This window comes from Gobius niger, assembly GCF_951799975.1.
Source record: "Gobius niger genome assembly, chromosome: 8".
NCBI lineage: Eukaryota > Metazoa > Chordata > Actinopteri > Gobiiformes > Gobiidae > Gobius > Gobius niger.
Window position 1 is genome coordinate 38,265,376 of NC_136859.1, and position 12,362 is coordinate 38,277,737.

Genomic DNA, 12,362 nt, shown 5'->3' on the forward strand with positions numbered 1-12,362 from the left:
AGTTTAAGAATCTCTTTCACATGGATATCCTGGCCCAGATGCAAAAGTTTCCCCTCATTCCTCTGTTTCATGGAATTTTTGAAAATCTTCCAAAATGACTAATGTGTATTTGTTTTGAGTTTGTGATATTACAATGGTATTAAAAAAACACACACCTTAAATTTGACTTGAATGCTTGACCTGAATAAACCCTGAAATAGCAATAGATTAAAGTGATAGTTTGTAAGTTTAAATACCAATTTAATAGCTTACGTATAACTGGACTCGGGCCTGGACCTGCAATTTGATACGTAATATTAAAGAAATATTAAAGAAATATATTTTTTCTTCTTTCCCGTTCCAGTTCTCAGTTCTCTTTGACCAATGAGACGTGCTTTCCTGTGAACATCCAATCAAGAGGCGAGGGGGAGGGACTGCCTTTCTCTCCTCATTCTGCAATCTTACAGACTATCACTTGTATTTCTTTAAAATGATGTTCATTTGCCTGATGAAGGCCATAGCGCCGAAACGTTGACCTGATAAGATCAAATATATTTTTGCAAGTTTTGGCAGGATTTTTCCTGATCGATGTAACATGGGTCGCTCCCTCGTCTCCTGCGCACCTGCTCTAAGTATTTGATGTGTGAACTCCTCTTCTCTGTTTAAAATGATGCTCGAAAACAATTTCATGGGATTGGCTTTACATTTTTCGGCTCGGCTAGCTCTGAGTGTCATAGCGCTTCTTGTGAGCAGCGTGAGAGATTTTGGCTTGTTTCGGTGCATTTGAATGTAAAACGCATTGGTACAACACAAATCTTAGCCCTGTAAGTATTACGTAGCACCGGAGCAAATCACTGGCATCGCCCATCCCTACTGATCTACTCATGGACTTATGGCTGATGTATTTTAGAGATGTGTAAAAATTGGCAGTGTGCTGAAGATCATGTTAAACCATGTTGGTATGAAAACTAGAGCCTAATTCGAAAGCGACCTAAGAAATTCCATTAAAAGTCGTGGAGTCAACAATACATTGATTGCCCTCACCAATTTCTTCAAACCCGTCAGTGCCACGTCAATGGACCAGCGTCGCAATCGGAGCATCTACTGATGACTATGGTGGCGGCCTTGGATGTATTAGAGAACCATAGAAGGAGTGGAACAAGCGTCTTCCTCTGTTGTTTTTAATGAGCCTCTCGGGTTAAATCTTACTTGAGTTATTTACAACAACTATAATAAACACATAGCCTCCAAATTCAGGGTCAAGAGTTGGCAAGACCATGGGTAAGATCATCCAATATTCTTGAAGACTGTTTTCAGGTTCAGATATTTTCAGTTGGGAGAAGCAGACAGCAAAAGCCAGGCAGACAATAACACTATAGTCCAGAAACCCCGAATTTGATGGACTGGAATGTGGGGACAGTGTCATATTGGTGTAAAACGTTAAAAAGCTTTGTCCGTCTCTCCAAACTGAATATGCGATTGCAGAGGCTCCAACACTCACATTATTTTCGTTTCAAAACCAGATACAGCATTTGGCAATAGAGAAGTCTGTAGTTTTCCCAAAGTTGTAAAGGATTAGTTTTACATTTAAATAACAAGATTCATACTGTATTTGCGACCACAAATCAGAGCCGAGGGTGTTAGAAACATTTTTTTCAATATACGTAAACCAATTTGGTCCAAAATACAAAACGACATTTCATAATCGATGGACCTTGCGTCGATGCAAAGATTTAGATTGTCCCTTCAAAGACAATCGATAATTCTGCAATCAAATCAACCAAAATGGTGCAATTTTTCATAAACCTTTGCAGTTCTCGTAATACATCCATGGTGGCAGCGGAGGTGGAGTGCGGTTTATTTGATTTGTTTTGTTTTTGAAGCAGCAGCAGCCGGGACTGCTTGGTGGCAGTGTAGCCGTTACAGAGACGGTTGACAGACTTGGGTTGTCAGGCTGGTAGTTGGCAGGCTGGTTGGTTGGTTGGTTGGTCGGTGGGTTGGTTGGACCGGTCAGGCGGGCGCAGAGGTCAAAGACAGAGCTGAGGAGGAGGAGGAGGGCGCCCCCTCCCTTTTGCTGATGTCAAGTGTGTCTGTGTTTCACATCATGTTGTTCTGCAGTGAGTTTACCTCGGAGTTCTCCTCTCCCAGGACCTTGTGGTGGTCGGGCTTGGGGGTCAGGGAGTTGTGGATGTTGAGGGAGTCGTCCTCTTTCGGCGGGGCCTTCACCGGGTCCTCCAGCTTGTTCTGGGAGTGAGGATCATCCTGCCCAAACAGGGGCCGAGGCAGGGCAGAGAGCACAGTTAGAACACAGTCGAGAAGTTAGCGACATGTCAGCCTATGCTTCTATACTCTCCTGTTGTCCCATAAACTAAGCGCTTTATACAGTCAGGGTCCTCTCACACCCTATACTCAGACAGCCTGGACTGAAGTAGATACGGTATGTGAGTAGCGTGTGTGTTGATTGCATGTCTATTGGCTCTACATACAGTGGCGATAGGCTACACCTGACTGTCCTTTCAAACGGCCAACCTCCCTGTGTTTTGCTTGAAAAAACAAATCAATGTTTCAAGACTCGGGCTGGGTACTGTTAATATTTATTTAAATACCAGTACTTTAACCATACTTGGTTTCAATACCAATTATTGACATTTTGTGGGGAAAAAAAAAAATTATAATAATTGTGAAAACTAAAAATTGGAGCAAATTAAGAGAAAATAATGAGAAGAGAAATGGGAAAACTGAGAAAATGGAGCAAATATTGGACAAAAAAATTTGAAAAATTGGAAGAAAAAAATTTGGGGGATAAAAATCATTTATTTGAGCTGAAATATCCAAGTCACTTCCTTTCTTGGTGTCCCTGGACCAACAGCATCAAAACTTGGACATAAAGATATACTTTTTTTGGGGGGGGTATCTCTCGATACCGGTGGTACTGAAACTTTTTTTCCGATACCATACTGGCATCGTTTAACAGTACCTAGCCCTATTCAAGACAGCAAGTTTCCTAAGGATAATGTTCAAACATAACTGGTCCTACTCCAAATGTTACTTCTCTGCTAGGTAGGTGTTGTTGTCCTGAAGATAATGCAGAAGAAGGACCTAGTGGCCAAATCCTTTATTCCAGCCTGCAAAATACTGTATGATCCTGACCCTACACTGGTTAATAAAGCTGATCTTGTTGTGTGTAATGTGATGCCAGTCTTCTATATGAGAACGGCAAATTCAAAAACCCATTGTGGCCCATACATCAAAAAGTTTACCCCAGCTAACGGCTAACATGAGTGAAATTTAAATACAAAAATATGAACTGATTAGAATTAAAAAATAACACACCATCTTAAGTTTACTTTCTATTTAGTTGTTTAATGTAGTTTAGCTTTAGCAGTTAGCTCTCACATAAAAACGTTTATCTTTATGAAGTATGTTGGACTCCATATCTGCCATGTAAACTCTATATTGGCTAATGTCCCATCCCGACAGAACGGCCGTCTGAAAGGGCATTCAGGAGGTCACTTGTGTGCATATTCTCCATTAGGCTTGTTTTATCGATACAGAATGTTTTATTCTTGTAAATTACTTACTTTCTTACCTGCTAAGTCTGAATAAAATGCAATAATTAACATATGCAGTTTATGCTAATTTCTCAATATATTTGAAATACATCATTCTATCAGATGTATTTGTTTTCACATGCACAGCCTGGGTCGCACCAACAATGATGGATGTAGCAACTGTTAGCATTAGCATATTGTTTTCAAGCTAGCATAACTTAGTTTCCATGTGAAATCATTGCTGCTGTTACCCAGTTACAGTCCACGCTAAGCTAACCCATTCACCTAAGGCAAGCTGCTAATGCAACCTCTGCGGCATTGGCATTTTTTTTGGTTTAGCAAATGGCTAATGGTTTGAACCCCATGCTCTGTTGAGGAGACTGGGTGACCTGTCGAGCGACCCCACCCCGGGCCCCGCCCCCATGGCTTGAGCAGCACAGTCAGAGCGCATGCACATTCACTTCATGCAAGACCAGCGGCCTGTCGTCGCTCACACAGACCACCTCCGTCTCCTCAGCTTCACAACAGATTCGCCCTAGAGTTGACCTGGTAAGAGAAGTGCGTACCACCATCAGACATTCCCAAGCAGTCTGTTTTTAAGAGCTTTCGGTTCACTTCGCTGGGAGCCCATTAAGGTCAGGGGGGGGGGGGGGATTGATTGCGGAGTCCATTTTGGATGTTTTTTTGTCCAGCCTGTTATCCCGGTTAACACTGGACTGATCTGATCGACACAACTGCTCAGGGGCAGGATCCTGGGACCACTAGCTTTTACGATCAAAGACATTTGTTCAGAGAGGTCACGGACTTATAATTCTCTATTTTGTGAGCATTTTAGATCTGATATTGATATTGATATTGAGCATTTTCTTTACTACAGAAACGGGTTGTCATTTCGGAATTGAGTGCATGGGTCCCAAACTAAAACTGCTTGAGGTCCACAAACCTTTCCTTGCAATTCATCTGCGGTCTGGACATTGTACTGTGTACATGGTTTATTTGGGGAAAAGCGAAGTAAAGCTGATTATACTGAAATAAATTGATATATATAGTGTTCGTACTATATTTAACTTAATCTAAGCTTTCTGCGCTTTTCAATTTTATTTCCACAATAGTTCTTATTTGTCTACTTATAACATTTCAGACAGTATAACAATGTCTTTTGGTAATTGCTGCTGTTAATGAATCATTATGTTTGTATTCGAGATTAACAATACTCTGGGGTCCATACAAAAACCTCTGGACAGAGGCCCGTCGTATATGCATTTTTTATTCATAGATGAAAGATTTACACTTTGTTTAAAGCTAAACTTGTGAAAAATGTTCCAAAATCTGCATTGGTGCTGTTTCCTGGCTGTTCATAATAACAAACAAGACATGATGTAATCCATTGAGGACCAGTGTGGACGGTAAACACACTGGTCAAGTAGAATTTGTACATGACCTTTTTTAACATAATAGTTTTGCGTGCCCAAGTTATCTAGTACTTTTTCAACACAGTCACCTATTAGTTTGGATTGTCTCCTCTCTCAGCCTCAGCATTTCCTCCACCCAGAACATACCTGTCTTGTTTTGGATTTGAGCTGCGAGCTGTCCCGCTCCAACCAAGCACCAAGAACGGTCAACTACGGTGGTTTCCCGGCAGAAACGGGAGACTCGGCAGCTATGCTAACCTCGCGACAATAATACTTGCGATTCTAATGACAGAGTTTAGTTTTGAGAGGCAGAGGAATGTTTTTTTTTTTCCCTTTTTTTATAATACGGAAGAATTACGTGATAATGCTAATACGTGAGGACGGTAGAAAAGAGTAACATGCAGTAGTTTCTTGGCCAAAGCAGGAGATTCGGCAGCTATGCTAATCTCGCGCCAACAGTTCTCGCGAGACTGATGACAGAGTTCAGTTTGGAGAGGCAAAGGAGTTTTTTTTCTTCTTTTTTGTGCTTTGGTAAGTGAGAGGAGAAGCCGTCTATCCACTTTCAGCTCTGTGCTTTTACTACTTAGTTTTTTCATTGCGTGAGCCACAGACTGTTTTCAAACTCTTTGCGAAGACCAATCTGTTCATCTTCACCCAATTGTCCGGCCTTTGAAGGATGCCACATGCTGATGCCTCTTATTGTGGACTGTTGCTACAGTTTGTCAGTGTAAATATAGAAACAGCTCCCAACAAATGGATTCATCGCGCTGTTATTTTCGCATCCATAAAAAGAAGCTATGGTTTGCCTGGTTTAGCTTCTACGGCGGCTCTGCTTGTGAAATGAAGCAGCAGGTAAGAGATAAATATTTATCATTGCTAACTTTCATGTACAACATTAGCTAGTTTTCCAGAGGAGTAACAAGGAAACCCGACTGAATTACTTTTGAAGGTTACAATAACAGTAGATGAACCTGTTGCTGCTAATATCTGAATGCTGTTCATAATATGGCGAGTGCAATCTGAATTTGGCGGAGTAGATCATGGACCAGCTACACACATGCACAGAACACACAGTCCAGTCGTCTGTCTCACATGTAATGAGCTGGGGGGGCAGCATTAGCCTGACTTTGTGCCGGAGAAAGGTGGAACTTTGAGAAAAGAGCATTTACCCACTGGCTGCTGGCCTAGATAGTAACTTCAGGCAGGACGTGTGGGTACGTCACTTCCATGGTGACGGGATAGGGGCCCTCTGTCTTCCCGTCAGCGTGAAACTGGAAAACGTTGGTTGGTTGGTTTGTTGGTTTACAGATTCTTAAATATTGAGTATGGCGGGGGACGGGGGTGGAACGGGGGAGGCACCAGGACTTCAGAGCGGGTGTCGTTTCGGGAGTGGGAACAGATATAAACAAGGCTCTGATGGAGATGGAGATGAGGATGGAGGCACAGGACAGGCCCGCAGTTCATTACTATCCAGTAAGTTCAGCTGCCTCACGATCACAATGAAGCTGATACTTTTGTCAAGGGATAGTGGGCGTTGGATTGAAAATAAGTATTTGAATTATGAGAAACGTAGTGTTTGGTAATAACAAATAAACTGTCCTGATAAAGTGGCTAATCTAACTTTGGGCATTTTGTTTTGTCTTTTAAATTCTACAATTTTAAGACTCTCACGGTCAGTAGAGACAAAAAATAGGGATATGAATTTGAAACACGTCCTGTAGATTACTGGACATACATTTAAAGCAGTACTAAGTAACTCTTCCCCCTAGAGGCCATAAGCGCAACTGCAGGTGTAGTAGCAAGTTACGATTTTTTTATGTATTAATTGTCTTGGAGAGTAAATATAAATAAATGCATCCAATTATACAACGGACATTTTTTTTTTCACTCAAACTTGGCTGTAAATACAGTTTAAAGTGACGTTAGCCCACAGTTAGCTTTGCCCGCTAGCATGTTAGCTTCTTCTTCGTGATTCCATTAGTGTGTATTGCTTTCTCCGGACCGGTGGCAGTCAAGTTGCAAACATGGTTTTCTGGCCAGAGACACCAGGGGGGTTTTCATATGGAAAGTGTAAAGAGTAAAATTGGCTAAAATTGTAGCAAAAAAACAAAATCAGAACAATACAGTGGGTTGCATAAGTATCAACCCTCTTTAACTTTTCGACATTTTGCCATGCTGTGGACCATAAACATAAATATATTTAATTGAAATTTTATGTGAAAGACACACACAAACTAACACACAATCGTGAAGCATTGTGGAGCAGAAGCATCATGAAGTCCAAGAACACCAGACCGGGATAAAGTTATTGAGTATAAAGCTTCTTATGGTTTTCTTTTAAAAATGCCACTCTGCCATAAAGGCCAGATTTGTGCAGTGTGCGACTAATAGTTGTTCTATGGACAGTTTCCCCCACCTGATATGTGTCTCTCTGCAGTTCATCCAGGGTCATCATCGGCTTCTTGGTAACAGCTGTGGTCAGTGCTGTCCTTGTTCGGTCAGTAAGTTTAGGAGGACGGCCGGGTCTTGGTAGGTTTGCAGTGATGCCAGACTCTTTCCATTCCTGGATGGTGTATTTAACTGTACTTTGAGAGATGTTCAAAGCTTTGGAAATCTTTTTAAAACCTAATCCAGCTTTATACTTCTCAATAACTTGATCCTGGACCTGTCGGGTGTGTTCTTGGACTTCATGATGCTTCTGCTCCACAATAGTCTCTGACAGACCTGAGACCATCACAGAGCAGCTGTGTTTGAACTGACATTAGAAACACACAGGTCGACTCGATTTAGTCACTGGGTCAACATGTGATCATTCAGAAATCATCAGGAAACTTCTGAAGGCCATTAAAAGGAAAACGAAAAGGAAAGGCTTAGCCTGTACTTTTGCACATCACACTTTTCAGTTTTTTATTTATATATATATATTTTTAAATCATGCATCAATTTCATTTCACTTCACGATAGTGTGTGACTTAGTGTGTGTGTTTCACATAAAATTTCAATTAAATATATTTGTGTTTATGGTCCATACTATGGCAAAATGTCTAAATGTTAAAGGGGAGACAATACTTGTGCATACCACTGTAGATATAGACAGGTTTAAATTATGTCAATATATTTTACATTATTTTATTTGACATATTGGTGATGAAGCTTTGTCGAGATTTTGTAGATCTTGTTTAATTTTTGAAAATGTGTGGGAAGAATCTGATTAAAACATCTACTTTTGCCTTGTTTTTGGAGTTCAGATCTAAATCTATCAGACAGTAAATTAGATATTGAAACCTTCAATAACACCTTCAGAATATGGATAAGTATGACATCGACCTTGATTTGACAATTTACATACATCTATGGAGAAAGTTGAATCAGTGCAACATTTAAACTTTTTATGGCAACTTTTTAGGCAATTTCTGTGTCTGTGCTCGGATCTCTCTGGGGCCATTCTTTGTAATATCATCAACATTATGTTCCTGATTGGGGCATGTGGTGACTGGTTGGCAGGGCGGGGCAGTTGGGCGCGGACCGGGGCGTCGAAGGGCTGACAGGGCGGGGGCCACAGTTACACTCATAATGGTGGGGGGGCCACAGGACTTCGGGGGGACAGGAGGGAGCGGGACACTAAGGTCACATCTGGTCGGGCCTTACCTCGCAGTCGGACTCCTCTTTGGTCTTACACTCCCAGGTGTATCTGCTCATGGTTTTCTGGGGGGAGGGGGACGGGGCACACGGTTATACTCCCACAAGCAACAAAAGGAAACCTCAGTAAGACACGGCAGACGAGAGCCAGAGAGAGACAGAGAGAGAGTGACCACTGACAGCAAAGAGGGGGCGACGTCAGGTTCACTGGATTAGAGAAAGTCTATAGGCGACATTCTTGGTGGTCAGATGTTCTAATGTTAAAGTGGTGGGAAGCTAACGGAGCCAAGATATTTACAACCTAATCATTCTAAGAAGGAAGAGAGACAGTTTTATGGGATATGGCCTTTAGTGGAGCAGAGGTATACTGCAACAACGTTAAGGAGAATGGCATTTGTAGCGGATCAATTATGTGTTGGCATGGCAAAAGAGCAGATACGTATCGGCTTCAGGAACACAGCAAGGCTTCAGGCTGTCATGAAACGATCAGGCACAGGTCGCATAAGGGCAGTGCTTTCGTTTCGGGAACACTTTTGGACTGATGTGATGAATTTGGGAAACAGGCCAAAACAGTTGCTGGAACACTCTCATGAAGTACTATTGTATCATCTCAAAATCTTTGCCGGATTCTCCCAAATACTTCCTGGATCCTTTACCTTGACAAACTGAAAGGTGGGGGATGTTTCCCCGAACATGAGATCAAATTAAGTAGGGGCAAATAAAGAACCAGATGTGGGTCATTTTGGCCTGCAGTCTGAACATAGCCCTGATCACACCTGGATTCCTTTCTGGACTTGTTAAGTGTCCAAGACTTAGTATATAGAGACAGAAGGCATCTGAGGGAACGCCCACAAAAGGCCACAATCGAGAGGGGAATCTAAGCTCTTTCACCCATTACTCCACAGCTGATTTAACAAATGCTGTTTTCCAGAAAATAAAGATGTAGAGACAGAGTGGAGCAAAGAGGTTCTACAGTCCATAAATACATAACTAATGTTAGCTCTTTGCTACAAGCTAACGGATAGCTTCGAGTTCCATTTTTTTTAAACTTCTAGTAGACAATCTGCTCTATAAAAACAGTCACGATGACCCGATTTTGAATATGCTTATAGTCCACCAGAAAACATCTGAAAAGAGTGAGAAAAGATTTGCAATCTTTTGCAATCTTTTCTGCAAGAAAAGATTTGCAATCTTTTCTGCCTGGCTGGTCATCTACTGTCCTCCTCTTCCAAGATACAGTAGAGAATTAACGTTATATCTCCTTGACTTCTGACAGGCGGAATCATCCAGTCGGAGAAATGCATGTCGGTTCCGGATCAAAGCAAAAACATGGCTGCTTAGACGTCTGAAGAAATTGTACGGGAAAAACTACTCAATGGGCTTTGAAACAGTGTGGACAGTTGACATCACGGAGGACTCTTCCACCTTTTCCTTTTTGCTGTCAGAGTTCATTCAGGAGGAAAGAGAGTAGACAGACAGATCAGATAAAAGACTTTCGGAGCCCGACTTCCTGTTAGACGATATTCCCGGACAACGTCTGAACTCCCAGGATGTCAAACGTGAGCCCTGCCATCGGCGGCTGGTTAGTTTCAAGGGGTTTCGTCCATTAGTGGGTTTTGTTTAGGCTCGCGTGGAACTAAAGGGCAGAGCATGAAAGGTTGAGGATCGTCTATGATTCTAAATTAGGAAAAGTTCGAGGAAGGTTTTTGAGTCAGGTAAAAAGTAGTTGGAAATGCTTCAGACATATTTTAACATGAATCTGGCAATAGCCTGGAAGAGTGTGGCCGAAGTACAGCTGGTTTTAAAGTAGAGGTCAGTCATCTTGACTATTGTTTGATTAAGCATTTGTGAGATCGATGCAAAACTGGCAAGTATGAGTGTCGCTGCCCCTCTGACATGGATTCTTGAGTGAATTGTTAGATTTTGTGAGGATTTTTGTCTCAGTGCAGCGGATAAATGGGTCATGGGTCTATGTAAAGCCTTCATCCAAGAGAACAGTGAAGAAATTAAAGTTTCATGGCAAGAAATTACAACGGAGTTACCTGAACTTTGTGAGTAGCTGTGATGTATCTGCAAATATAGGGAGTAATTCCAGAAAGTGTTTTTTATGTAAGATATTCAAATCAAAGTGTTGGGTCTATGACAAAAGCCGAATCTTTAGGATCCATTCTTATAAAGGAGCGGTTCAAAAGACTGATTAATGTTTTACTTGAGTTTAGTTTTGATTAGCACGCATTCACTGTGGCATTGTTTCAGAAATCCTACGCTTCCTGAACCACTCTTTCGTGTGAGCATTGCCATCTTGGAATATGCCCATCAGTGAAGAAGAAATCCATTGATGGAATAACCTGGTCATTCAGGATGTTCAGGGAGTCTCACTCTTTGGGAACATAGTGGTGCTGAACCTAGACCTGTTTAGTAACATTCAGATAAAGAACACTTTTTTTTGGGTCCGGCAGTGTATGAAAGTTTACCAAAGTTAGTGAATTGTTGTCATAGTGATGTACTGTATTTGAGACTGTAGGGGGAGCTCTACAACAGAGTCCTGCCAAGCACTGAAACAGTATCAAAGTTCAATGGAAGTTTTACTTGTTTTATGATTTGAGAATTTTGTGCATTTTTTTTTTCTTTTTCTGCTGCTGAACTCGGCAACTCTTCGGTTTTGCCCATCCCATTTTGAAAACATCTTTACCAACCCAAAAAACGGTCACGTCAAGCGTTTCCAACCACTGTTTTCTCTAGTCGTAACTATCAGAGAATATGTTGGAGGCGGCAGGTGGTATTTTTTAGGGGATAAATGTATTGACAAGATTTTAGTTTTCTGTCAGTTTTTATGAGAAAGGTAAAATACTCTTGGGTGAAATTAGTGGATATTTACACCGCTAATGATGGATTAATATGAAGATTAAAATCGGAGAGATGACTGGGCCAGTAGAGCAGCTTTGGAAACTACTGATGGAGTTGTTAAAGGGTGGTACCACATCTTGAAAAAATAATGAAATGAGAAAACAAATCTAACAACCATGCTGCTACCATGTCGTCGCTAAGAGCTAACACCATGCTTCAGTTAGTTACAAGCTCAAATCTATGGTATCTTAGAAGTTTATCCTGACCTTATTCCCCCAAAACTTAAACAAGGTCACATCTTTATCTTACCTGTGGTTCATATTTTACACCCTCCCTCCAAAAAACAGTCCCCAAATCCCCAAAATCAGGATAAACAAATCAAGCAAGTATTAAAAATGCTTTGGGGCACAGTTAGCAAAGCAGGCTAGCATGTCCGCTCTGGAGCATGCTAGCACTGTACATGCTTTAAAATACACAGGACCAGCGGTGGGAATGCACATCGGAAAGGCGGGATTTCTTTCAGCGCAAGAAGCGGACTTGTCTCGCAAACTCGAGCATCAAGAGGCCTGTGCGGTAAAAGTCTGCGTCTGTGTCTCAAGCTGAAATCAATAAGCAATAAAGTGAAATCGATGGCTGCAATGAAAGTGTAACGACTCGAGCCTTGAGGGTTTCCACGGAAACGGGCGGCACGGACAGCGTGGTTGTTATTGTCACGCCCCAACTTGGGTCATTAGGAAAGATCTGGTTTGTCCCGTTCAAGACTTCTATCACGTCTGTGCTTTCACCATCATTAACATAGCCGACTGTTTTATAGGATGATGCTTAGTGGCCACTGGATGTGCGTACAACACAAAACAATAACTAAACTGAACATGATTTAGCATGTAGCTCAGAGGCCACCTTTAGATGCCAAATCTCATTTAAAGTGAAATCT

General features: G+C 41.6%; 1 protein-coding gene across 12 annotated transcripts in view; it reads right to left on the reverse strand.

The window, feature by feature from the left end:
• Positions 1-476: 476 nt before the first annotated feature.
• Positions 477-12,362, reverse strand: part of cspg5a (chondroitin sulfate proteoglycan 5a) — a 68,414-nt gene continuing 56,528 nt past the window's right edge. For 2 of the 12 annotated variants that reach the window (XM_079562241.1, XM_079562247.1), the window contains exons 5-6: positions 6,112-6,213; positions 2,084-2,223 (exon numbers count right to left, since the gene is read on the reverse strand). In XM_079562241.1, the coding sequence (XP_079418367.1) occupies positions 6,127-6,213 (87 nt within the window). In that variant the 3' untranslated portion in view covers positions 2,084-2,223; positions 6,112-6,126. Of the gene's footprint in view, positions 2,242-6,111; positions 6,214-8,590; positions 8,648-12,362 lie in introns of all 12 variants that reach the window. The other 10 variants (XM_079562240.1, XM_079562246.1, XM_079562248.1 and 7 more) reach the window with 7 other exon arrangements.